General features: G+C 34.1%; 7 protein-coding genes and 1 pseudogene across 9 annotated transcripts in view; 4 read left to right on the forward strand and 4 right to left on the reverse strand.

The window, feature by feature from the left end:
• Positions 1 to 1,705, reverse strand: part of LOC104746211 (NAC domain-containing protein 72-like) — a 5,409-nt gene extending 3,704 nt beyond the window's left edge. Inside the window, exons 1-3 of the mRNA XM_019236697.1 lie at positions 1,417 to 1,705; positions 487 to 755; positions 6 to 242 (exon numbers count right to left, since the gene is read on the reverse strand). Coding sequence (XP_019092242.1) covers positions 6 to 242; positions 487 to 755; positions 1,417 to 1,705 — 795 coding nt within the window. The remainder of the gene's footprint in view (positions 1 to 5; positions 243 to 486; positions 756 to 1,416) is intronic.
• On the forward strand, positions 7,474 to 8,885 carry LOC104746212 (NADH dehydrogenase [ubiquinone] 1 beta subcomplex subunit 10-B). Of its 2 annotated transcripts, none has more exons than XM_010467639.1 (3): positions 7,474 to 7,830; positions 8,053 to 8,108; positions 8,677 to 8,885. In XM_010467639.1, the coding sequence occupies exons 1-2, from the start codon at positions 7,542 to 7,544 to the stop codon at positions 8,082 to 8,084; spliced, it is 321 nt and encodes a 106-aa protein (XP_010465941.1). In that variant the 5' UTR covers positions 7,474 to 7,541; the 3' UTR covers positions 8,085 to 8,108; positions 8,677 to 8,885. The 2 variants fall into 2 exon arrangements, with proteins under 2 accessions (XP_010465941.1, XP_010465940.1); XM_010467638.1 differs by having other exon boundaries at positions 7,475 to 7,830; positions 8,669 to 8,885.
• Positions 8,945 to 10,162, reverse strand: LOC104746214 (protein SLOW GREEN 1, chloroplastic-like). Its single transcript, XM_010467640.2, has one exon. The coding sequence runs from the start codon at positions 10,051 to 10,053 to the stop codon at positions 9,091 to 9,093; it is 963 nt and encodes a 320-aa protein (XP_010465942.1). The 5' UTR covers positions 10,054 to 10,162; the 3' UTR covers positions 8,945 to 9,090.
• On the forward strand, positions 10,274 to 12,021 carry LOC104746215 (calcineurin subunit B-like). Its single transcript, XM_010467641.1, has 7 exons — positions 10,274 to 10,383; positions 10,552 to 10,639; positions 10,735 to 10,859; positions 10,949 to 11,045; positions 11,143 to 11,252; positions 11,639 to 11,713; positions 11,842 to 12,021. Exons 2-7 carry the CDS (start codon positions 10,570 to 10,572, stop codon positions 11,890 to 11,892), a joined length of 528 nt encoding a protein of 175 aa, XP_010465943.1. The 5' UTR covers positions 10,274 to 10,383; positions 10,552 to 10,569; the 3' UTR covers positions 11,893 to 12,021.
• Positions 12,473 to 15,346, forward strand: LOC104746216 (aluminum-activated malate transporter 9). Its single transcript, XM_010467642.2, has 6 exons — positions 12,473 to 12,957; positions 13,271 to 13,408; positions 13,490 to 13,759; positions 13,846 to 13,982; positions 14,080 to 14,226; positions 14,417 to 15,346. Exons 1-6 carry the CDS (start codon positions 12,558 to 12,560, stop codon positions 15,113 to 15,115), a joined length of 1,791 nt encoding a protein of 596 aa, XP_010465944.1. The 5' UTR covers positions 12,473 to 12,557; the 3' UTR covers positions 15,116 to 15,346.
• LOC104746217 (protein PLANT CADMIUM RESISTANCE 5-like) lies at positions 15,766 to 16,745 on the reverse strand. Its single transcript, XM_010467644.2, has 4 exons — positions 16,472 to 16,745; positions 16,308 to 16,379; positions 16,006 to 16,215; positions 15,766 to 15,876 (listed from the first exon to the last, which is right to left on the reverse strand). The coding sequence occupies exons 1-4, from the start codon at positions 16,665 to 16,667 to the stop codon at positions 15,803 to 15,805; spliced, it is 552 nt and encodes a 183-aa protein (XP_010465946.1). The 5' UTR covers positions 16,668 to 16,745; the 3' UTR covers positions 15,766 to 15,802.
• LOC109129298 lies at positions 17,655 to 18,358 on the reverse strand (annotated as a pseudogene).
• LOC104746218 (protein CASP) lies at positions 19,817 to 25,854 on the forward strand. Of its 2 annotated transcripts, XM_010467645.2 has the most exons (20): positions 19,817 to 20,102; positions 20,457 to 20,567; positions 20,720 to 20,898; positions 20,994 to 21,143; positions 21,376 to 21,464; positions 21,554 to 21,663; positions 21,824 to 21,918; positions 22,020 to 22,075; positions 22,176 to 22,341; positions 22,458 to 22,550; positions 22,691 to 22,819; positions 22,950 to 23,069; positions 23,178 to 23,258; positions 23,736 to 23,843; positions 23,943 to 24,086; positions 24,178 to 24,279; positions 24,380 to 24,459; positions 24,546 to 24,638; positions 24,739 to 24,791; positions 25,466 to 25,854. In XM_010467645.2, exons 1-20 carry the CDS (start codon positions 19,997 to 19,999, stop codon positions 25,492 to 25,494), a joined length of 2,094 nt encoding a protein of 697 aa, XP_010465947.1. In that variant the 5' UTR covers positions 19,817 to 19,996; the 3' UTR covers positions 25,495 to 25,854. The 2 variants fall into 2 exon arrangements, with proteins under 2 accessions (XP_010465947.1, XP_010465948.1); XM_010467646.2 differs by lacking the exon at positions 25,466 to 25,854 and having other exon boundaries at positions 24,739 to 24,908.

Below are 25,944 nucleotides of genomic sequence, written 5' to 3' on the forward strand. Positions count from 1 at the left end.
CTTGTAGTATTGTCTTCTGAATAAACATTGCGTTGCGAATATTGATGGATATGATTATTGTAATCGATGGTTGATGAGTTTGAATTCAAATTCGGAATCTCGATATCTTCAAATTCATTTGCCATTGATGAATTCGCATCGCATGGAGATCCAAAAGATGGTTGTGAAGATTGAGGTTGTTGTTCTTGTGCTTTCTTCGTTGCCGTGCTCTTTTCGAATACCCTACATACAACCCATTCCTCCTGAAAATTCAAAGAATCAAGATTATGTATTAATTTTTTTTAAACCAACTATTTATGATTTTTACTTTTAAAGCAGGTGTATAATTAAGTGGGTTATTAAAGGGTCTATGAGTCGAGGCATATGTCGGGTATAAAAACCCATGGTCCATAGAATACATATGTATCATGATACATATCTATATATATATATATATATGCATTGTCAGAACTTTTATTTTTGGTGTTAAATTAACTAGGTATGTACCTTATTTGTGGGGTTGAAGGGTTGTTTGCTCTCAAGTCTGTACTCATGCATAACCCAATTGCTTTTCTCACCTTTCGGAGCTCTTCCTTTGTAGAAAACTAGGGTTTTCTTCATCCCAACCAACACTCCACTTCGGTATATCTCTTTATCTTTTCCGGTGGTTTTCCAATATCCGGCTTCTGTTGCCCGGTTTGTCCTCAAACCGGTTGGATATTTCCGGTCCCTTTGGCTGAAGAAATACCATTCTTTCTCTCCCATTGAAGCCTTGGCTGCATATGTACACATTATTTTGATACCATTAGCATAGCCGCATATATAGGTATGGGCTAATTTTAATTAGTAATCGCCTCAGACATCACAATGAGCCTAAGTATATACATATATACTATCAATTTTCTGGATAAATGTAATATAACTCCAAGTACAATATTAATTAACCAACTAGCTAGAAAATTATAAATATGGTATCTATTATCCACATGTTTGGTAGGCTAGATACACCTGTATATAAACGTAGTTAGAAATGAAATATATGGTCGCTGAAATAAACTATGGTTTCATTTATATAAGTTATATTAAGTGGTATATAATGCACGTATTCATCTATATGTATTGTTATATAAGTATATTATGTCTTCTAGTGATGTTTTATGGTATGTCGTATGACTAATCCATTTTCATCCTATTTGCTGGAGACATGATTGATTGATTTTACATATAATATTTTATACTCTTATGTTTTCTAAATTTATTTTATGAAAATTCATAGACAAATAATATAGAACAGATATAGCATACCCACATATATATTCTTATCCCCAAAACTATTGTTGGACAAATTAGGGAACAAAATTTATTTGGATATGATATAAACACGGGCGAACAGTATACAAGAAACATATCTTATAATGATTATCAAAGTATATTTACCTGGCAAATCCCAAGGTTCACACTTGTTAAGATCAACGTCGACGACAGCTTTACCGGTGAATCCTGTATCGGAGACTTTCCGAACTAGATAATGCGTTATGAGCTCCTCGTCTGTAGGATGAAATCTGAACCCTGGAGGAAGATTATCTTCCATTTTTTTGTTGTCTTCTAACTTGAGGCAACAAAAATATGAAGAATGGTTCTCCTCTCTCTCTTGAAGAAGACGAAGGAGATTGACTGCCAAAAGCTTTTCAATAATTAATGTGACATAGATGGGGTTTATATACATATATATAATTATATAACTCAACTATATATTAAAATAAATAATGATTCGTGTACCAAATACTGATCTTGAGGTAGAAGCGGCCACGGGTAGTCTTTTTCAACTGTTGATAATTACAGCTAACATTTTGACGATTCAAGGTATTTCTCCACGCATACGTATCCTAGTTTTATTATTATTATAACATATGTGTGTAGAAATGACCTTATATATATTTACTGTAGTGTCAAATAAAATATTTGTCGGCGTATATATTAATGTTCCTTTTAGATTGCATTACTATGTTTATAAAATAACGTCCGTCTTAATATCTGCATAAAATATATAATTATAGAAACATAATATGGATTTACGTGAGATTTGTCCAACCAACTTCACCAAATTCTACCCACCATGAAACCCTAGTGCCCAATGTAATGTGAACATGCATGCATGGCTTCTCCATTCTTTACTCGTTTCAGCAATTAATTATTATATATGAGAATTATAATTCTAAATATAGACTAATCGTCAAAATTTATAAACTGTTATATCAATCTTAAAATTATAGCGATTATAAAGGAAACGCTTCCATATTTTATCATTGCATCCCTATTACTCTATTGACACATTGCATCCATCTTACTCTATTGACACTTGTCTTTTGGCTTATCTCACACTACCATATACATCCATACAAATAAACACATGCAATGTTCTAAAATAAAATATGTTAATATACGCTCAAGTTGGGTTTTCGGATATCAGATTGCGTTGCGACTCTTATGCATATATACTTCGAATTGTATAACTCATATTTTATGTTAAAATGTTTCGTGCAAATATTTCCTCGATTGTCGGGTGTGAACCAAAATATGGATTTGGTGGACCCAATTATTTCTTGATACGTAGGTAAATAAAATGACCCAAATCATATATCTGTCTTTCATATAAAATATCTTAGGAAACAACGAAAATTTACATACTGTATTTGGTCCCCCAAATAAACTTCATTTCTTATAATTGTAGAGAAAACATCAAAAAGATGGGATGGTTACCACGGATAAAAAGAAAGTTATTTTAGTATATGTTTTTCTTAAGTTAGTGTTATAAGTTTAATTTAACCGACCCTAGCTAGGAGATCAAAATTTGTTCACATTGGATTTTCTGGTTGAATAGATAGAACAGTCTATAGAGGTCATAGTTAGTTTAAGTCTTAATACAAGGTTAAAATAATTACTCTGGAAGAGTGGTTAAATATCCCACCAACCTAATGGAATGTGTATATTATATATACATATACAAGAAAATATTATTAAGATATAAGTCTTAGATTTCAAATTTGTAGTAGGCGGAGTTATTCGGAGATTTTTTTTTTTTGTACACGGATATGTTGATTGTCATATATGTCAATCCTACCGGTGGAATAATTTCACAATTTCCTCTCCATACTTTTCTCGTCCTTGTTTCTAGGCTTCTGGCTTTCTAGAATCACACATATCTACACATGTTAATATATTTTTATATGAATGCAGTAAGAGAGTTTTTTTTTTTTTGGGAAAAGGTTAATAGATTAGTAATGATATGATCAATCGTGACTCGTATATTAGTATAGTTTATATGAATCATATATGACTCATGTATCAGTATAGTTTATATCATATATATTAACGGTAAAAAAATTATTACATAAACTTTTTTAAAAAAATCAATATAGTTACAATTTGTTTGTATTATATCGAATGTTCTTTTGTTACATTATTGCCAAGTCCCTTAACTAGGTTAATGGGTGAAATTATCAGTATTATTTGAATCACTATCAGTGTCATATATATATATATATATATATATATATATATAATATGGATACTTGAATCAGTCATACCTTGCAACTGGTCTATTATTTATACACTAATTACTTAAACAGACGTTAACATATAAAATATGATAATCAAGATGAAGTGACACCACGAAACCTCACCTTATAATTCATTTATAATCGTAAATATTGGAGTCCACATAATCTACAAATTTGTCTACACGTTAGATTCTTTTTCTTTTCTAGTGTAGATTTTCTGTAATCCTTGAAAGTTTTGTCATGATCTACTAGAGTAAACAAACAGCCTGATTACAATGTCGTAGCCAAGAAATACAAGTTTTACATATAACATTCGATATTATCGGAACTGCTAAAGCTTAATAATGAGTTGACAAATTTATAAAAAAATTATCTATAGATTTTTTTAAAGATATAACAATGTAATAATGTTAACTGATAGATTGTTGCGTGGGTTGTGGTGTAATTGACACTTTTTTGTTTTTTTTTTGGTCTTTTTCGTTTTCTCTTTTGTATTATTTCGTTTTAATTAGGTATATACAGGCTTTGCCGTCACTTTTATTTATACACTATATGTTTATACCATTTCGTTTAGATGTGTATAATTGTGACGTTTATTTTTTATGAATTATGAAGATGTTGTTTCTTGCTTTTGAGGATCCAATCTTATCATTGACTAATATTGTTTTCAATATATTTATTGTATTATAGATTTTTTAATTAACTACTTATGTAAACCCTTCATACGTGGATGTTGCAATAAGAAGTTATTTTTTTTAAATATCTTCCGTGTAAGTGATTATGTTTGTATGCCCATGTTTTGGTCTAATATCAATAAGATGTTTATGTTTTTCTTTAGTTGGCTTTGAAACCACTTTTGAGTTAAGCAAATAATGAGTCGAATTATGGTGTTAATAAGTAATATAAATTCTTATGTATATATATTGTATATATGTGACTATAAATTTAGCTAACTAAAAAATTATGTAATATTTAAATACAATCTTGAACATATATATATATTTTTTTTTTGTGGGAGGAATGTATGAAATTATTGGATAGAATTTATTTTTGAGTTAAATGACCTTTAATGTCTTTAAAGTGAGTTAAATATTAATAAATTTTTATATGTGTCTTGACTTTTTTTAAAAGGAATACCAAGTGTTTCCTTCCAAATTTGAAGTGATATAGTATTTTAGTTTTCTTATATGATTTTATGAACTTCAATGTAAAAGTTTTTCAAAGTAATAAGTACACTCACTGATTGAATTATAAAATTTGGAGAAATGTTTATTTCGTTTAATCATCTGCTCTTTTAAATAAATTAAATAAGTATGTTGTTATTCCTACAAATAGGACAACATATATTATAGTTTAACCATGGAGTTAAGCAATGGAAATGGAACTTGTGATTGCAAGACAAAATGCTTATATGTTACACATTGATCGTTTAAAAATGAATAGGAACATCTAATTCTCAAATAAAGTTGATTGTTTTGTTAAAACCAACATATGTGAATTTAAATTTAACTATGCAAATTTAAAAAATAAATATGAATAGATTAGAAAGGCAAGAAATATAAAAGAAATATTTTTTATATAAATAAAATAAAAATTGAAAACAATGTTAAATATATATAATATTTTCTACATTAAAATATAGAATCAAACTCTTACAAGTTACAACACATATGAGATATAACAACATTTGATATTGGTAGGAGAGGAGGAGAGAATGTTTACTATAAGATGGTAATCCAAATTAGATAATGAAGATGAATCTTTAAAAAATAGAAAAATGTAATAAATATATATATATATATATATATATAATACTTTCTAAATTAAAATATAGAATCAAACTCTTACAACACATATGAGATATAACAACATTTGATATTGGTGGGAGAGGAAGAGAGAATGATTACTTATAAGATAATAATCCAAATTAGATAAAGGAGATAAATCTTTTAAAATAAGAACAATGTAAAATATATATCATGTAGTCTCTAAAATTAAAATTTAGCATTAACAATTTACAATGATATTTCATTTTTTTTTTACAACCCATACAACAAAAATAAGAAATCAAAAATAACAAAAAAAAACGAAAAATGATTTGAGGTATTGTAGAAGAGAATGAGAGAATGTGAAAATGAGATAGTAAAAGAATGTCAGTATGAGAGAATGATAGATTGAGAGAATGCTTATTTATATGATAAAAAATGATGGAAGTTACATTTAGAACTATGGAGTTACAATAGTAATTTATTGTGTTTGAATAAAATTGAGTGGTAGAATATGATTAATGCATAATTTATTTTATTTTCAGTTATAATTTTATTTTAATGTGTGAGTTAAATGTATTGTGTTTATTGGATCTTAAATATTGTTTAAAGCAATTAGAAAGCAAATAAAAAAAAAAAAAAAAAATTAGAAAACATTAAATGAAAATCAACCAATAAGGAGAGAACAAAACCTTACTTTTATATATATGATATATTGCTTTAAACTTTGAAATAAGAAATATATTATAAACAATAATTTTACATGAGAAATATATTAATTTAGCCAACCAAAATATGAATATAAGTTTAGCCAACCAAAATAAATAAAAAATATTAAAATTTAACCAAAAATATTTTCTCTTGAAAGATAAATAAGTTAGTAGAAGAAATGAATTAATGTACAATTATTGGATAGTAGTTACATTTGAGTTAAATGGAGTTACATGTCTTTACTTATAATTAAATATTTTAATTTTTTATAACCTAAAATAAAAGGAATACCAAGTGGCTGAATCAAAATTCACATAATTTGGTTGTTTGTTGATATAAACTCAATACTTACACATAATATTTCAAAATAAAAAATATTACTTTGTAAGTGACAAACTAAATTAGTTTTCTTATAAAATTATATGAATTCTTCAATCTCAATAATTTTTAAAATCCCAAGGATAACTTATATTTTTTTGGTTTTCACTCATCAATTTAATTTATAGTGCTAGATTTCATACTAATGGTTTCATCTTTAGAGAATTTAGTGAAATGATATTTTTAAAATTATATTTTATTTTTATATTTAAGTTCCAGTTGAATATGTTTTGTTTTTTGGATCATTTTTTATTTTGATTAAAGACACAAAAAACCAATTGTTTAATTCTGTTCTTTTTGTTTTCAAAAATCTCAAAAAAAAAAAATATATATATATATATATATATATTATATTGATCTCTGCAGATTTAACAATTGGATCACAAAACAAAATAGTCTTTATAAATGGATAAATGGATAATTATATTGATCTTTAAATATTATATTGATCTTTATAAATTATTAAAAATGATACATGAATATGTGAGATAACCAGAGACATAATAGATAATTACATATGGATCATTTCAACTTTATGATCTTATTGTGTGGTGAATATTGATGTATGAAAATAATGACTTATAAGATGTTAATATAAAATAGAAAATGGAGATAAACATTTTAAAAGATTAAAATAAATATATAAGATATACATATCATACAAACTCTAAAACTAAGCTTTTACAATGATATTTGATTTGATTTTTTATAACCCATACAACAACAATAACAAAAAAAATACAAAACAAAACAAAACAAAACAAAAAAAAAAAGAGATTTGAGAGTAGTGGAAAAAGATGAGAGAATGAAAGAGTGATAGACTAAGAGAATAAGATAATGAGTATTTATAGAAAGAGAAATTAGTAGAGAAATAAAGTTAATGTATAATTTATAGGGAGAATTTATATGATTTCAGTTTTATATTATGTGAGTTAAATGTGAAAATTAATTGTTTTTAATTTGTATTATAATATAAATATTTTTTTGGGTTAAAATTGCATTGTCAAGTAGACCAAGAAAGAGTGATAAGCCCAATGTATTGGACATATAGGCCCAATATAATATCTGAACAAAAGAAAGGTCCCAAACTCAGAGAATCACGAAGACGACGACTGAAGAAGAAAAGGAGAAGAGAGGAGAAGAAGCAATGGGAAGAAAGAAGGGATTACCGGAGTTCGAAGAGTCGGCGCCGGATGGATTTGATCCGGAAAATCCTTACAAGGATCCGGTGGCGATGGTTGAAATGAGAGAGCACATCGTTCGGGAGAAATGGATCCAAATCGAGAAGGCTAAGATCTTGCGCGAGAAGGTCAAATGGTGTTACCGCGTCGAAGGAGTCAATCACTACCAGAAATGCCGTCATCTTGTCCAGCAGTATCTCGATTCAACTCGTGGCGTTGGTTGGGGAAAAGACCACCGCCCTATCTCGCTCCACGGTGAGTTTAATTGTGAATGCTTTGCTGAAACGTTTTATTTAATTGGTTAATGTCGAGCTGGATTAGTAAATGCCATTTGAAAGATCAATCGATAAGTCTTATTGGATTGTTTTTTTTATGGTAGCTAGTGCATTTGTGGAATTTGCTTTTCATTCTTTGTTTGATTGATGAGAGAAACTGTCATGTTGAATTGGTTAGTCTGATATTGATTTGTCTGTGCAGGTCCCAAACCGGAGGCTGTTGAATCTGAATAATGTTGTGCACCTCATTGATCTGAGGTAAACTAGCTGGTTTTGGAAGGAGGATTGGTTGTTTATTTTTCTTGTGGATTGAAAACTTTTGAGAAAAATTCAGCATGTCTAGCTCTAAATTGGTTGTATTAGTGATTCTAGGAGCCTAGTATTAGCCTCCATGCTTGTGGTTTAACTAGAGTGCGTTGCCAGTTAATCAAAGGAAAGGCCTTCATTTGCTCGTTGTCTTTTCCTTGTTAAGTGACTAGTTACTGTTTGTATATGAATTGTTAATGAATCAATCACTTATATTGAGGTATTTTTATTGAGGTATTTAGGAACACTGGTTGTTAGAACTCCATTATCAAGCTAATCCTAGTAATGGCTTGATTATGATAATCTGAAAGATGAAACATATTTTGGACCTCAAGGAGTGTTTTTAGTTTAGAGTGAAACCTTTCAAGTCCACTGTTATATTATGAGGTTATGAATTGTGCAAAATATGGATCTCGAACTGCTGTACATTATTGGTTTATTGTGCACAACCCCCTGCTTGTTTCACTCTCAGCTGATACGAAGGCTTTTCTTGTTTTTTCTTTTTGGTTCAGCGATGCAGATGTCTGAGCTTTTCATGCGGGACATAAAATGGAATCTTGTCACAAGCTGCTAATGGCTCCCTGATATCTTCCAAACTCTATGCAGATTTCTCTTGTTCTTCGAAACTTGTAGGTCTTCGGACCAACACATTCCTGTAATTGAGCTTTGAGTATTGTTACACTCCACAGCATTAGTTTCTGATATTCAAAATAAGTCCCGTTTCGGCTCTCTCTCTCTGTCTCTCTCTTCGTTCCAGTAAATTTTACTTTAGTATCACAAATTAAGAATCACAGGATAAACAAAAACAAGATCCAAAAACGGATGAGTTTCAAAGTACATAGCAAAAATCCAACATAATTTCTCAGGAAAATAGTTTAATCTTCCGTGTCTTATTCCCTCACATAAGATACGATACGAGAGCTATCTAACTAACTCACTTCTCATCCCCACCACCAAAAAGCTTCATTTTAGACAATGGAGTTCTCAAGTACCCTTCTACTTCAAACTTCTTCGGAGAAAGCTCTCTATACTTAGCAAACTGTTCCTTAGCTTCGACGTTCTTGTCAAGCAAGCTATAGATCATACCTCGACAAAAATAAGGTCTGAAATCCTTAGGATCCTCTTTTGTCAGCTGTTCGTAGCTCTTCAATGCTTCATCCACGTTCTTCTGCAAGAAATGTATCTGCGCAATGATCAGTCTCACGTCTCTCGCTTCCTTCACCAAATACTCAGCCTCTGCTACAGACAACGCATCTTCCAGCCTCTGCAGCACTGCGTTTCCTTCCCCGGACCTGTCCATGAGCAATGCGTTCTCGAACAAAGCCTCCAACGACAATGGCTTTCGTTGGAGAATTTCCTCGAACACTTGGCGTGCGTTTTCCACGCGACCCATTTCGCCTAATAGCCTCGCCATCAGAAACTTCCACTCTGTTTCGTCTGGTTGTGCGGTTACTAGCTTCTCTAGTAGCTTGAGAGCTTCCTCATCTTCTCCTTTCTCTAGCTTCTGCTGCAATAGTGATCTCAGCTTCTCGACGGCCTCAGGAGTGGAGTCTAGAAGCTCAGACAACGGCGACGATTCAGACAATTTCTCTTCTTTCACTTCCTCGTAGGTCTCTTCGGTAGTGATAACCGGAGTTTCTGCTTTCACCGGTAAAGTTGCGAACTTTCCGGTCATGGAAACTGCAGCGCCGACGAGAATCGCTGACTTAGCAAAAGATTTGAGCTTTTCCCGAAAACAATAGCCAGAACCATTCTGATTGGAGCAAGCTTTGACACGAACAGAATTAAGATCACGACGAGGAACCAGAGGTCCGGTGACCGGAGGCGCTTTGACGGCGACGAATGAAGTAATCAACGAAGAAGAAAGTGAGGAAGGAGCTGAGAGAGACGAAAACATGGCTGCCTCGTCTCAGAGCTCTCAGAGTATCAATGCTTGCAGAAGCGAAATCAAAATCGAAAGAGCAATGGAGAGCAAACTCCTCCGGATGAACAAGGCGCTAATATTGCAACGCGCTAAGCTTGGGCGCGTGAAGTTAAAAGTGTATTTGGGCTTGGTTTTATATTATTGGGCTTTTTAAAAAAAAATTGGGTCCTTTTGGCCTTTTAGTTTTACTAAGGCAGATCTCCGGCGAAACGGTCTGAGATACGGAAGAATCAGATCAAACGCCAGCGACCAAGAAGAAAATCAAAAGCGGGCAGAAGAAGAAAGAGATAAGCTTTCACATCAGTAAGTTGAGAAAAATCATGTTTTGTTTTTTGAAATCACTATCAAATTTTCTTTAATCAGACCTTTAATCCCCAAAAATCAGTAATTTTTCTGAGTTAGGGATTTCATGAAATTTTTCTGTGATCGATTATTAATTGTGTTGTGATGAATAAACCATAATTGAATCAGATTGTGAAAGGCATAAAAATGGGAAACACTTCGTCGATGCTGACTCAATACGACATCGAAGAAGTCCAGAGCCATTGTCATGAACTATGTGAGATTTTCCGACAACTCCCCTTGTCTCTGTCTTTTTCTTTTTACTTACTTATATGTTTAAAAGGTTAATACTTTTGTGTGTGTTTGATTCAGTTGAGCAACAGGAGATTCTATCTCTATATCAAAGGTTTTGCCAGTTAGATCGTAATGCAAAAGGATTTATATCTGCTGATGAGTTTCTCTCTGTGCCTGAGTTTGCAATGAATCCACTATCTCAGGTTTTGATATTTCTTTACTTTAAAAATCTGTTTAATCATGTTGGATTGAGTGAGAGCTTTTTAAAAAATTTGTTGGATTTAAATAACAGAGGCTGCTTAAGATGGTTGATGGTTTGAACTTCAAGGATTTTGTGGCTTTCTTGTCTGCATTTAGTGCTAAGGCAAGTCTAAGACAGAAAGTTCAACGTAAGTAGATAAGTTTCCTTCGAATGAGATTTTGTGGCAAATCTTCACTTTGCAGTTTATTGTATGGAAAGATCATAAGAGCTTCTTTGTTTTCCAGTGATCTTTAAAGTCTATGATTCGGACTGCAACGGGAAGGTATCCTTTAAAGATATAATGGAAGTGTTGCGTGACTTATCGGGATCATTCATGTCAGATGAGCAAAGAGAGGTATGATGTATAGAGAAAGTTGATAACTTTTGAGTTTATAGAAAGTGACTGTTAAAATATAACTAAAAAGAATGAAACATCATTAATCTATCTACTAAAACCTTCCTCTTATTAGCGTGTAATGATTGTTCTGCGGAAACACTAATGTTACCTCATTTTAACTGTTTTGTTGTTCCATTACTCATGTGACATATCAGTCAAACTCTGTGATAAATGCTAGAATATTTCCTTGTGTTCTTCTTTTGCTATTGACTCTGATCATCTTGTGATCCTATCTCTGCTTAAACCGTTATGGCTATGATCAATTGATCCTGAGTAGTGTTAAAGGCTGTAAACAAGTGTTTTACACCAAGTGTCTTGTGTGTTCTTTCACTTTTGTGGTGCAGGAAGTGCTACGTCAGGTTCTGAAGGAATCAGGATACACGAGTGACTCTTTCTTAACAGTGGAGGATTTCGTAAAGGTACCAATTTTTTTTAGCTTCTCGTGATTGTTGTTATCATCAGAATTTCCAGTTAATGCTCCAACTTGTCACATTCCTAGAATCTGAAAACTGCATCTCCTTTTTTCTTGTTATCTCCAATGTCACAGATCTTTGGGAGTTGTAAACCAGAGATGGACGTCGAAATCCCTGTCGATTAGGTCTATGATCATATATCATCAAAACTTAAATCTCATCGTGTATTTTTGTCCACACTGTTTGTTACTAGAATAATCCTTGTATTGTTTTCTTCAGCATTCTTATAAAGTTTTCTAATTGTTTCCTCTACTTAGCCTCTTTGCACTAGCTATAATAATGACATATGTTAAGATACTTTAGATCCTAATCTTTTCTTTCTCAAGAAAAAAGAAACTTGGAAATGGAATGAATAAATAATCACGGAATCTCCATTTCTGCATAAAGTAAAGTTGATTTTTTTATAAATAAAACGTCAAAGAAGAAGGCTCTGGATTTCAACGGATTACGTGTTTGCATATTGAAAAAAAATTCAATACCTAATTAAGGTCCTAATTAAATTGACAAATTATATGTCGACCACGTGTGACGTAACGTAACGTAATTAAAGTAAGTAGCATTAGCATTATTATTGCCCCCACACACATAAATAAAAGTCATTTTATACATATAAAGAAGAATTAAAACGTCGTCGTTTTGCTTCATAAAGGTGACCACTTTGTTCACCTACTGAAAAGAGGTCCACCACCCACCACTTAAAACAGTTTCGTCAGTCAACAAAAATATCTTCGCCATTCTTCTTTTCTTTCATAGTAAGCTTTTCTCTTTTCTTTGAGAATCCCGTCTAGTAATGGCGGTGGCGAAGCAAGGTTCCTTTAGGCATGCGATACTAGAGAAACGAGAGAGGCTTCTTTCGAATAATGGATTCTCCGATTTCAGATTCACTGACATCGAATCTAACGATCTTCTCGAAGGAGGCAATAATGGAAGAACAAGGCTATGCTGCTGTTGTTCGTGTGGTAATCTATCTGAGAGAATCTCCGGAGTGGTCGACGGTGTTAAAGATGTGGCGAAGAAAGCTTGGGATATGGGAGTATCTGATCCGAGAAAGATCGTCTTCTCCGCGAAGATTGGTCTTGCTCTCATGATTGTTGCGCTTTTGATTTTTTTCCAGGAACCTAATCCGGATCTTAGCCGTTACTCTGTTTGGGCTATTCTTACTGTCGTCGTCGTCTTCGAATTCACCATCGGTACGGTACTTCATCTTCTTCTTTATCTCACACTATATTCCCTAGGTTTTTTCTCCCACGATTTTTGGAGATTAAATTCGAAATTTTTGGTTTAGGGTTTAAGAAAGAGAGTCGTGCGTTGTTGCTTTCATCTGTAGAATGAATTCGTCGTTTTCTTGATTTTAAAAATTAAAATAAAAATGCAAGTGTTTGGTTTTGGTTGGACTGTGTGTAATTGACGATTACTGTAGCATTGAACTTAATTACATCTCTAGTATTGTTTTCTTTATTGTGAAATTGTGTGGTGGTAATACATTGTTGGGGTTGTTAATAGGAGCAACTCTAAGCAAAGGGTTTAATAGAGCGCTTGGGACGTTATCAGCTGGAGGTCTTGCTCTTGGAATGGCTGAGATTTCCACATTATGTGGCGACTGGGAAGAGCTCTTCTGCACTCTTAGTATCTTCTGCATTGGTATGTCGTCATCAAATCTTATGTATTATTCATTTTTGGTGTTCTCTCTGCTTATGTATATGTGTTTTTCTGTCTTGACAGGGTTTCTCGCAACTTTTATGAAACTATACCCGGCGATGAAAGCTTATGAATATGGGTTTCGGGTTTTCTTGCTTACGTATTGCTATATTCTGATTTCTGGGTTCAGAACTGGGGAGTTCATAGAAGTGGCTATCTCTCGGTTTCTGCTTATAGCTCTTGGTGCTGGTGTTAGTTTAGGTGTCAATATGTTTATCTATCCTATATGGGCTGGAGAGGATCTTCATAACCTTGTTGTCAAGAATTTTTTGAATGTTGCTACTTCCCTTGAAGGTTAGTAGGAATGTTTTTGGTTTTCTGAGTCTTGTGAAGAGGGTGCTTGAATTGTAAAAGAAAGGGTTTTGGCTTTGGTTTTGCAGGTTGTGTGAATGGATACCTCCGCTGTCTTGAATACGAGAGAATCCCTTCCAAAATCCTCACATACCAAGCCTCAGAGGATCCTGTTTACAAGGGTTACAGATCAGCGGTTGAATCAACCAGCCAAGAAGAGTCTTTGGTAATTGCCGTTGTGGAATCATCATCATTAAGTGTTTTTTCTATCCTTGCTTCTCGCCTCTGACTTTGTTTGTTTTGTCTCTGTTGTATTTGCATAGATGAGTTTTGCAATATGGGAGCCACCTCACGGACCATACAAGTCTTTTAACTACCCATGGAAGAACTATGTCAAGCTCAGTGGTGCTCTCAAGCATTGTGCATTCACTGTGATGGCACTGCATGGTTGCATTCTCTCAGAAATCCAGGTAACAACATAGTATATGACTTGTTATGGATGTGTGTGTATTCGGATATTCCTCTGGTTCTAAGAGAGATTCATACACTTGTGGAATTTAGATAGAATCAAAGTAGTAATCAAGATGTGAATACAAATCAGAATTTGAGAAATGAGTTGTTCATAAAATTAGAGTTTAATCTGGGAACATTTCTTCACAGGCACCAGAGGAACGGAGACAAGTTTTCCGGCAAGAACTTCAGAGAGTTGGCGTAGAAGGAGCCAAATTGTTAAGAGAGCTCGGTGAAAAGGTGAAGAAGATGGAGAAGATAGGACCAGTTGACCTTCTCTTCGAAGTTCACCTAGCTGCAGAAGAATTACAGCTCAAGATCGACAAGAAATCTTACCTTCTCGTCAATTCTGAATGCTGGGAGATCGGAAACCGAGCCACCAAGGAATCACAAGAGCCTCAAGAAGAGCTCTCCCTCGAAGATTCAGAGAACCAAGCAACTCCAATCTACGCCTTCAAATCCCTAAGCGAGGCAGTTTTGGAGATACCAACGAGCTGGGGCGAGAAGAATCACCGTGAGCCGTTGAACCATAGACCAACTTTCTCGAAACAGGTATCGTGGCCTGCACGACTTGTACTTCCGCCGCATCTGGAGACAACAAACGGAACTTCACCGTTGGTGGAGACGACAAAGACGTACGAAAGCGCTAGTGCATTGTCACTGGCAACATTTGCGTCTCTCCTCATTGAGTTCGTCGCTAGGTTACAGAACGTGGTCGACGCGTTCGAGGAGCTAAGCCGGACAGCTAATTTCAAGGAGCCTGAGATTGTTACCTCGACCACGGATTTAGAGTTCTCCGGAGAAAGAGTCGGACTTGTCCCCAAGATCCGCCGGTGTTTCGGGATGTAAGTTTTTAAAAATAGATGCATCGGCGTTTCAGTTAAACGCCCGAGAGATTATAGTTTGAACTTTGAACTGTTAACTGTAAACTGTAAACTAGTAACCCCAACTCTATACAACTGAATTAGTAAAATAATGGTAAAAAATCAGGGGGTTTTTTTTTAACCCTTTATATCAGAAATGTGTATTGGACCATTTTGGGACATGTTATCATGGGTTTCAAATCTAATTTTTCTTGGATTTTAAACTGACTGATTTATTATTTTCGTTTACTAGCTATATTTGTAATCCATGATGAACTGCAGCACCCAGTTTGTAATAAATAAATAAAATGTTTATTTTCTGAAATTTAAGTCTAAAAATCTTATGCATGAATTACTGATAATTTGATCACTATGTAGATTAAGTACTTGAAGAAAACTTATTCATTATCAGAAATAGGAAGAGATTACGTGAAATTCACACTCATGGTTTGTTCATGGGCTCCCACAACAATGAAATCAGTGCCTTACATCTTTGGCCATGATAGATATAAAAGTATATAACACAGGAAAAACATATATGTTGTGAATAAAATAACCAAAGTTCGTTTATCTTTGGCCATGATATATATATATATATATATATATATATATATAAAGTGTATAACACAGGAAAAACATATATGTTGTGAACAAAATAACCAAAGTTTATGAGTCAGCCCATCATCCGTTGACTTGTTGGAGGAGCCATCATCTGTTGCTGCTGTGCTTGTGCATTCCCAGCCCACCCTATTATATTGCACCAATTGATATTTAATAGTATTACTAATTTTTAAACCAGCATCAGTTATAGAAAAAATCTTCAAATATTAAAAGCATTACTCCTAATCAAAAAGAGATGGCAGAATATAAGTTTACCGATGATGGGGTCAAAACCATGGTGCTTGAGCTCACGATACTCTTGACAAAGAGCACATGGCATACATACTAAGTGAGTGAGCCAATCGGGAGCCGGAGCATCTGGTAGCCCGTATTTGTTTCGTATCTTGGCCCGGAATATGTGTGAATAGACGAAACATGCCCCGGTAAAAAATATCGCTCCGTACAACACCCCAGCTGTCGCACAAGCTGCGTGATACACATATATAAATACATTTACACAAATGACAATGTCAGCGTGTGTTTGTTTGTATAGCTTTGTGTATGTATGAATGACTTACGCGTCGCGCCTTCGTCAACGATCTCCGCAATTTGTCCGAACGTGACGCATGGAGCTAACAATGTGATCACGGCTGATCCAATGTGCACAAGACCAAAAATATATATTAAGAAACCAATTGTAGAATGTATTTAAAGATCGCGTTATGTTATAAAGTTATCTAACCATTTTCACTGTCGTTCATGCAATCGAAAAGTTGAGAACTCCAGCGGTTTTGTGTTTGGTAATTGACCGGTGTGCCCGTTGGTATGTTTGCCTGGTTACCAGTTGCACCGTTATGAGGAAGTACCTCGTTGTTCTGGTTAGCCGTATGTTGAACCTGAGGTTGTGCCTGATTCGGTTGGCCATCTGGTCGAGCCATAGCTAGTATTTACCCGGCTGGAGTGTGGCAACAAATTAAAAAGGATTTCTTCTCTTTTTCTCTAAATTTTTCTATTATAATAACAAGTCTCTTAATCGTTTTTGTGAGAGAGATGATGGTTTTGTTTATATAAAGTAGAGTTTTTCACAAGTTGAATAAGTTTAAACTTTCTTGAGATGGTGGGCTCTTGTATATAACTAAATTCATAAGTGTATGTGATTTCTATGAAACATTATTCCCCAGACTAGTTTGGCTGTCACCATTCTTCAAAAAAAAAAAAAAGAGAGAACAAAAAACAAATGCAACCTTTTATTTTGTAATCAAATTTGAACAAGTTGATTATCAAAAAAGAAAAGCTTATGTAATCAATTTAATAAGATCCGACATCATAGGTGAGGATAATGAAAAGTGTATATGCGAATACACAGATTCAAAATATGTGTGGATATGGTAACTTTAACTTGAAAACCTTTTTGATATCGCAAAACAGGAAATGGATACAATCGTTGTTTATCATATTCGTTTTGGAATATTATTGGCTTCTATATATTGCGTATTGGAGTTGGACCAACTGGTGGTTTTGATTAAATGTAGAAACCAAAAAAATAAAGAAAAACTGCAACTAACTTTCTGAAAGAAATGATAGAATGATAATTGATATTGGTAAACATGATTTACGCACTAACATATGTTTAGTTTAATTTGCTTAAGTCAAAACTCAAAACTTGGAATGACCTTGACTTGTCCAAATAGTTGACGTTTCAAATACAGCTCATTGTGTATCAGGGGAAAAAATAAGCCCTCTTGGAAGTAAAAAAAATGACGATTTTCCAATTCTGTGATATCAAATCAAAATAAACAAATATTGATAAAACTGAAAATAAATTAAACTAATGTGGTCATTATGAAAACTACACTCAAAAGTGCTCTTTTCCATGAACCATTTATTTATTTTAAAATATTGATGCAAAACATAAAACTTTGAAATCAACCCATCATCTTCTGATTTGTAGGAGCAGCCATCCTCCGTTGCACATTCCCATCCCACCCTGTCACATAAAGAAAAGTTTGTGTTATTTAGGCTTGTATTATAATTTATCGGGCAATTGAAATAAAAAGGGGTACATATATGTAACAAGGTCAACAGATAAAAAGTGCAATTACCAATAGAAGGGTCAACACCACGGTTTTTGAGTTCACGGTATTCTTGACAAAGAGCACAACGATCACAAAAACAGTGAGTGAGGCAATCCGAAGCTGGAGACTCTGGTAACCCGAATTTGCGTCGGATCTTAGTCCGGTAAGGCGACGACAAAACTTAGCAGCACGTAACATAACCCACATTTCATACAACCTACAACATAATTTTGTATTTACAACGTTACATGAGTCACACATATTTATGCATGTCTGTCTAACAAATAAGGACATATTCACAAGTAAATGAATATATGTATTACCGTTCCTTCCTTCGTCGGCAATATCAGCGATCCGTCCAAAAGTGACGCACGGGCAGCAAAATGTGAGGCAAGCTTATCCGACGTAATGCACAACAAAATGAAGAAATTTAAATCATTGTATAATAGTGACAATAGATCAAAGGACAACTTGATCAATTCTATATATAGATTCTTACTAGTTTCGACGTCATCCATGCAGCTGAAAAGACCCGAAGACCATTGGTTTTCCATTGTAAAGTAATATTGGATTTATTCTTCTGCCTAGCTTGAACCAAAACTTGCGTCTTTCGTCGATCTTATTATAAAAAGCTGCGAGATCGTAAATCAGTTAGGATTTTTAGAAGAGAATGTTTTTTGATTATTTGTTGTGAAATGCTTTAAGAATGGAGGGTGGATATATATGGTTGATGGTGTCGCTTCGAGACACACCACAAAGGTTTAATCTTTAGTACATTTCACTTTCGGAAATAAAATCAAAAATGTTGTAAAAAGAGACATAAAACATTGCAAAATATTCTTAACTCCTTAATTAGTATATTGCACTTTTTCAAGATGAGGAAATTTTTTGATAAATTGATTTGTTCTTTTATGGAAGGTGAGATCAGATTTTAGGGGTTGGATCGAGTTAATCATTAATCAATATATATGTAAGGAGGTGAGAGATATAATATATATGAACTAATTTTTTTATTACTAAGTGTATATTTATATCCTTAAATGGCTAAAATTTTCAACAAAACTAGTTTAATTTTGAGAGTTTGTATAATGTACGTAATCTGGTTTTATATGTAAATTAATACTACTTATAAATGGGAACAAAAAGAAAAAAAAAAACTCTCCTAAAATTGTTTAACGAGTATTGAAAACAATGTTTTTAAAACCGGACCGGTAACTGAACCGGGAAAGCTTTTGGGTCATGAGTCAACATGGTTTGACCGGGGTCAACTGGGTTCAATTGATTTTGATGATACTTTTATAAATAATAGGTATGAATAGGTTTTCTATTTTTTTTCAATTATTATAACTATGATATAATTGGATATGCCAAATAAAATACTTCAATAATCATAATGTTTTTAAAAAAACTTAAAAAGTAATAAACTCAAAGTGTAACAAACTCAAAGTGTAACCAGTACTAATAAAATATTTTAGAAATTCAAACAATAAGAGAATAAGAGTATAACATTTAATCTTCATTCTCTAAGAAACCTTACTATTGCTAATTTGCTAAGAAGAGGTAATTAGTTAAATTAATTGCACTCATTTTTTCAAAAAAAAAGTAGAACCCGGTTTTATCCGGTTTAATGGTTCACCGGTTTTTGGTTTTTTGGCGGGTTGATATGGTTTTTTACCGGTTTAATTTCTTTTGGGTTTTGATATTAACCCAACCCAGACATGTTGCCGGTTCGTGGGTTAACGTGGTTCGACCGCCGGTCCGGTCCGGTTTTGAAAACATCGGTTGAAAATGTAAAAATCATTAAATAATAAAATAGTCAGAACAAATCTGACAAATGTTTTTCAACTTAAATGCAATAAAATGAAATAATTCTACCACTGTAGCAAACATAGGGGCCTATGAATAGCGCAAGGATCAGCCCATTAGTTATTCTATTGCTTTTGGTTTTTGAAATTTGAAGCCTGTTTAGGCTGGAAATGTTTTTAAGTACCAAATTACTACTTTACCACTAAAAAAACTCTTAATGTATCAGCAGATCTGATCGGAGTAGTAAAAAAAACAAATAAACAACACACAAAACTCAGAAAAATTCATAAACTCGATTCGAAAGCCCAGAAGCTTTCTTCGTATTGAAGTGGGATTTGCTTGTGAGTTCATCGGAGAAACGAGATCGGGATCCGCATACGAGTACAATGGAGGCTTTGCAAGATGGATCGGAGAGAGATAAAACTCCTCCGCCTCCTTCTTCTTCGTCTTCTTCCTCCTCTCCCATTCCTGTCGTCACCAATTTTTGGAAAGGTTTGTTTCAGATTCATGTTTAATTTCAACGTTTGCTTCGACTCTCAGTGAAAGCTGAGTTCGAGCTTGTTTAGTAGTAGGAGAAATTAGTGGTTAGGTTTATTTTAGATTTTGGTGGAAGTAGGAAGGCTGAATTAAAATTAGAGACGGTGATTGATGTTCCGGAGAATGCAATGGTAGTTTAGTGTGATCGCATTGAGGAATTCCCAATTGATTGCTTTTGAAGTTATCGGTTCACTTTTTAGTATTTGAACAGCTAATTGGTGAACTGGCTCACTGTTTTCTTGCTGATTATTTGGTTTGATAAGTTTATTTCCCAAATGATTTCACTGGTCTTTAAAATATTTGTTTCAGAATTTGATCTGGAGAAGGAGAAGAGTCTGCTTGACGAGCAAGGGCTTCGAATAGCTGAAAACCAAGAAAACAGCCAGAAAAATCGGCGTAAGCTTGCAGAGAGCACGCGAGGTATTTTTTGGTTTCACCTTTTATTTCGCTTAATACTATGGGGAATTAATAACTAGTTCCATCTAAACGTACCTTGATGTTTTCTTAGGTCATTCAGTTGGATGAATATAATAGGAGATGTTAACATATTCTATGGTTTATCTTGGTAACAGACTTCAAGAAAGCGTCGCCTGAGGACAAACTTAGTATGTTCAATTCTCTGCTCAAGGGATATCAAGAAGAAGTAGATAATATTACCAAGAGGGCCAAATTTGGGGAGAATGCTTTCCTAAATATCTATCAGAAGCTCTATGAAGCACCAGATCCATTTCCTGCTCTTGCCTCTATTGCTGTAATTCTCCACTTACCTAGTGTTTGCATAATAGAAACCTAAAGTCCTCTAGCCTCAATGATATTCAGCTGAACTTACTAATTGCTGTATTCCAGGAGCAAGATCGTAAATTATCTGAAGTGGAATCTGAGAATCGAAAAATGAAAGTTGAGCTTGAGGAATTTAGGACAGAAGCAACTCATCTGAAAAATCAGCAGGCGACAATAAGAAGGCTAGAAGAACGGAACCGCCAGCTTGAGCAGCAGGTCAGCTTGCTTTGAACCTTTTGTTTTAATTGGTATAGTGACAAAACTAAACGAATGTAACAGTCTGTAAAGCACAGCTTCCTCGAATGCTTGAGCCTTTTCTGGGAGGTCAAATGCAAACTTATGCACTGAGTCAGAAAGACGAGTTATATAGAGATGCTATTTCGTGATCTTGTAACGGACAACTTTCGAAGATTAACAGTGATATCGTGTTGTTGTATTTTGGATATAGATGGAAGAAAAAATCAAAGAGGTTGTTGAAATCAAGCAACGAAATCTGGCTGAGGAAAACCAGAAAACGATGGAGCTTTTGAAGGATAGGTAAAAATAATTTATTTTCTGAATGTTTTGGGTATTTATAGGCAGTTTTGGAGCTAGCACTAACCTTTACATATTCATCTTTTATACAGGGAGCAAGCTTTGCAAGATCAGTTAAGGCAAGCAAAAGACAGCGTCTCCACTATGCAAAAATTGCATGAGCTAGCACAGAGCCAACTTTTTGAACTCCGTGCTCAGTCAGGTTGTGCATTGAGCGTTAACACGGTCACTCATTTTGTGCTTTCATAATTGGAATGGTCTCCGTAATCAATACGCATCCATAACATTTTCAGTTTTTGTTTCACGTTTTCTTTGTCCCTTCTTAAATTATTAATACATCTTTCTTTTGTCTAAATTATCAGATGAAGAAACGGCAGCGAAGCAATCTGAAGTTGGTCTATTGATGGATGAAGTGGAGCGTGCTCAAACCCGCCTCCTTACTCTTGAGAGGGAAAAGGTCTTTCACAAAATTCTCTCTTGATGTCATGTTTGAATTAAGGGGATGTCTGAAGATAAACTGGGTATTTTTGCACAATTTTGTTTATTGGGTTGTAACAGGGACATCTGCGTTCTCAGCTGCAAACAGCTAATGAAGATACTGATAATAAGAAAAGGTGAGGTGACGCTTATGCATCCATATAACAAGGAACATAATTTCAAGTTGGTCTTATCTAATTTTTTGCTTTGTTTGATTTTTTGTTGTGCTCGCTGCAGTGACAATGTTGATTCGAATAGTATGCTGGAGAACTCTTTAACTGCAAAAGAGAAAATTATTTCAGAGCTTAATATGGAGATTCACAATGTTGAGACAGCTCTAGCAAATGAACGAGAAAGTCATGTTGCCGAAATAAAGAAATTCAATTCGTTGCTCAATAAAAAGGTGAAATTTCTTTGTCTTTATGCTAATAATTTTTATACTTTTTTTTGGAAATCAGTTTCCTATCGCTTTCCATGGTCTAGTGTTAGCCTGCCGTCATTTTAATTATATTAAACCAGGATACTATCATTGAAGAGATGAAGAAAGAGCTTCAAGAAAGACCATCAGCTAAATTAGTTGATGATCTGCGCAAAAAAGTGAAAATTCTGCAGGTATTCATCATTTCAAGTGTTTTTTGATGCTCCCTTTTCCCTCCTAATTGACATATTGCCACAGACCCAAGGATCCATTTGCCTGTTCTTTCTGGTAATGATATTATCAAGTATGGTGTCATGCCATTTTTGCATATTAGGCTGTAGGTTACAATTCAATTGAGGCTGAAGACTGGGATGCTGCTACCACTGGTGAAGAGATGAGCAAAATGGAGTCGCTTCTTCTTGATAAAAACAGAAAAATGGAACATGAGGTCACTCAGTTAAAGGTACATAAACTTCTACGGAATGAACCATCTCCATCTGTAGTTTTGTCTCTTCGTTGCCCTTTCCCGCTTCATTGACATGAACATACACAAGTCGATGTCATTGGTTAATTAATACCGCCTCTTCTCCCAGGTTCAACTTTCGGAGAAAACTTACTTGCTTGAAAAGGCTGAAGCCAAGGGAGAGGAACTGACAGCTAAGGTTAATGAACAACAAAGACTGATACAAAAGTTGGAGGATGATATTTTGAAGGTACGTAAGAATGTGTAGTTACCATTTTAAGGTAACTGTGCTAGTGAAGCGGAAAACCCAGATCAAAGTCTTCGACTATACTTAAAACCTTGTTTACTTGTTACATAGGGTTACAGTTCAAAAGAACGAAAAGGTGCTCTGTTTAATGAGTGGGAGTTCTCAGAAGCAGGTGTGGCCGAGCAGTCTGAGGTACTTCAATCTGACCTATGTATAGGAATCAAGTAATTTCTCATTCAACACTCGCGAAGCTGAGAAAATTCCCCATTAGAAAAGGGAAAGCATCGAATCATTCAGAATTAAGATCTTGATAAAGAATAACATATGTAGCTTTAAGTTTTCTACTAGAAATTTTAGATTGTCTAACGTGTATGCTCGCTCTGCCTTCTATTTATGACGTGAATAAAAATATAGCCAGGAATTTTGTTAAAAAATATATATATTACTATGATCTAAGTGTTTTTTTCAAACTAACGTTGAGCTTTGTTGCCAAAACATCTGAAAGTTTTCATATGGACTAGAGGGGTATTTCCAAGATATGGTTTCCAAGATATATGGTTTCCAAGATATATAGTTTCCAAGATATAGTTTTTATATATACCTCACACAAACTAATGAATTTATCAGTTACTAATGCTCTTTATCTGTTGTCTGTTTCTTTATAATTAGCCTATGGATCAGAAGCATGTTCCATCAGACCAAGATCAGAGTTCAATGCTTAAAGTTATCTGCAGCCAAAGAGATCGGTTCCGAGCACGATTACGGGAAACAGAAGAGGTACTGTAGTACATAAAAGAATATCCTCTTTCCTCTGTCTTCTCTATCTCGAGATAAATGTATTTGAACTGTATATTCTGGATTCTCTTGACGTTGTAGGAGATAAGGCGATTAAAAGAGAAGATAGGCTTTCTCACAGACGAATTGGAGAAGACCAAAGCTGACAACGTCAAACTCTATGGAAAAATCCGTTATGTCCAAGACTATAACCAGGATAAAGTTGTTTCACGGGGATCAAAAAAGGTATTTCTTTTCTGCATTGCGCGTTTCCCCTAAACCTTTTCTGTCTTGTGCTCTGGTTTTACCCATGGTTGATATCGTTCTCCAATCTCAGTATGTAGAAGATCTTGAAAGTGGATTCAGCTCGGATGTCGAATCAAAATACAAGAAAATTTACGAGGATGACATTAACCCTTTTGCAGCATTCTCTAAAAAGGTTTAAAAAAAAAAAAACATTCTCCTACTATGGACACACAAGCCTTAGATTCTTTTCTCATTCGATTCTTTACATATGCGACTATTCATGTGTTCCATAGGAAAGAGAGCAACGTATTAAAGATTTGGGAATCAGAGATCGGATTACACTCAGCAGTGGTCGCTTCCTTCTAGGAAACAAGTAAGCATCTCGCTCTTCAGTTTTTGATCTTATTCAAACTCGATCACAGAACCATCGGTATTTAATTAGACAATTGGACCTTTCAGATACGCAAGGACCTTTTCTTTCTTCTACACAATAGGATTGCACGTACTTGTCTTCACTTGTCTCTACCGTATGTCAGCTTACAGCTATCTCAGGTAAACCCACCAAACCTACCAATTTTGGTTTTGTTTTATTTTTGTTATCTGTCCATTATGTGATTGATTTTATTTAATATATTCTTTTTGTATCGGTTAGCCATGGAGCAGAGGAGAATCTGATGACAGATGCAACCATAAACCTCCCTCACGGTCTTTAAGCTCTCTCCCTAAACTTCTTCGTTTTTGGTCGTTGTGTTTTTGGTCTTGTTAGTGTTCGTTCACTGGGCAAATCTAAAGCGGTTGAATTATCATATCTTCTGTACAGAAGGATCCGAATCTTTAAATACATATATAAAGCCACATAAAAAAATGCTTACTTTAAAAAATTGAGGTAATCGCCAAATAAAGATAGCCACTAGAGAGTTATTACTTATTACATCCGTTCATATACATCGACTTTAAGGTCTGTTTTACCTTTTCTTCTAAACATCGGTGACAAAAATAACAACCAACTTTAGATGGAAAAGCTACAAGTTACAAGTTTAATATTTTATTGGGGACTTGCAATTTAGTTCCAACCTTTTTATATCACTCATTAATTCTATTAATAAAATCGATGTTTACATGAATGACATTACAAGAGAAGAAGAATAAATTTAAGATACAAGGGTAGGTGTTGGTCTATGTCTAGCAACTTTTACAAGAGTAGAAGGTTAAATTTAAGATACGAGGATTGGCTTTCTTCTTTACATACAAATAGTTATAGTATGTCTTTTCTACTTGAGATTAGCCTGTCCATATATCATGGAGATATACAACTAGTAGTAGTATATGATTTCTCAAGCAGATTTAGTTACTAATGTAATATTCTCCTCCTGTTTTAGCCTTGTTGAAAAGAAGAAAGTCTTCATGATACTGTTGGAATGTCAGACAAAATTTCTGCTCAAGGAGCCTCTAAATAAATGGACAGAACACTATGAACACTTTGTAGAAGTCCCTCTATGAAGAAGAAGAGGGTCGTGAGCAAAAGCACATATGTATCAGTACAGTGTCTTCACATCTGTGATGGTAGCCAAAATAGCTTATGCAGTTGATTTATTTAAAGGGTATTGGTAAACATGCAATTCATGGAGAGAACAAAAAAAATTTGGTAATTAGAGTGAAAATTATTCTTTTCTAATACGTACGTGAAACTCTTTATATAGCTATAAACTATATGGCATGTGATATACATACGAATGGGTTATGTAGTACAGTATGTGTATTATATTAAGTGAGGTGTGAAAATTATAAATTTGGGGACCGAAAGAGAGAAGAGAATGATGCTAAGTTGCTAACCACCACTTTGCGATGAGACTCTTTT

Source organism: Camelina sativa, chromosome 15 (genome assembly GCF_000633955.1).
Source record: "Camelina sativa cultivar DH55 chromosome 15, Cs, whole genome shotgun sequence".
NCBI classification, from domain to species: domain Eukaryota; kingdom Viridiplantae; phylum Streptophyta; class Magnoliopsida; order Brassicales; family Brassicaceae; genus Camelina; species Camelina sativa.

Coding starts and splice junctions, on each gene's coding strand:
- LOC104746212 (XM_010467639.1), top strand. CDS start 7,542: ATGGGAAGAAAGAAGGGATTACCGGAGTTCGAAGAGTCGGCGCCGGAT. Junction 7,831..8,052: donor CCGCCCTATCTCGCTCCACG/GTGAGTTTAATT, acceptor TTGTCTGTGCAG/GTCCCAAACCGGAGGCTGTT.
- LOC104746214 (XM_010467640.2), bottom strand. CDS start 10,053: ATGTTTTCGTCTCTCTCAGCTCCTTCCTCACTTTCTTCTTCGTTGATT.
- LOC104746215 (XM_010467641.1), top strand. CDS start 10,570: ATGGGAAACACTTCGTCGATGCTGACTCAATACGACATCGAAGAAGTC. Junction 11,253..11,638: donor TGTCAGATGAGCAAAGAGAG/GTATGATGTATA, acceptor TTTGTGGTGCAG/GAAGTGCTACGTCAGGTTCT. Junction 11,714..11,841: donor CAGTGGAGGATTTCGTAAAG/GTACCAATTTTT, acceptor CCAATGTCACAG/ATCTTTGGGAGTTGTAAACC.
- LOC104746216 (XM_010467642.2), top strand. CDS start 12,558: ATGGCGGTGGCGAAGCAAGGTTCCTTTAGGCATGCGATACTAGAGAAA. Junction 12,958..13,270: donor CGTCTTCGAATTCACCATCG/GTACGGTACTTC, acceptor GGTTGTTAATAG/GAGCAACTCTAAGCAAAGGG. Junction 13,760..13,845: donor TGTTGCTACTTCCCTTGAAG/GTTAGTAGGAAT, acceptor TTGGTTTTGCAG/GTTGTGTGAATGGATACCTC.
- LOC104746217 (XM_010467644.2), bottom strand. CDS start 16,667: ATGGCTCGACCAGATGGCCAACCGAATCAGGCACAACCTCAGGTTCAA. Junction 16,380..16,471: donor CATGAACGACAGTGAAAATG/GTTAGATAACTT, acceptor ACATTGGATCAG/CCGTGATCACATTGTTAGCT. Junction 16,216..16,307: donor CGTTGACGAAGGCGCGACGC/GTAAGTCATTCA, acceptor TGTATCACGCAG/CTTGTGCGACAGCTGGGGTG.
- LOC104746218 (XM_010467645.2), top strand. CDS start 19,997: ATGGAGGCTTTGCAAGATGGATCGGAGAGAGATAAAACTCCTCCGCCT. Junction 23,070..23,177: donor TGGAGGATGATATTTTGAAG/GTACGTAAGAAT, acceptor CTTGTTACATAG/GGTTACAGTTCAAAAGAACG. Junction 24,280..24,379: donor TTGCAGCATTCTCTAAAAAG/GTTTAAAAAAAA, acceptor TGTGTTCCATAG/GAAAGAGAGCAACGTATTAA.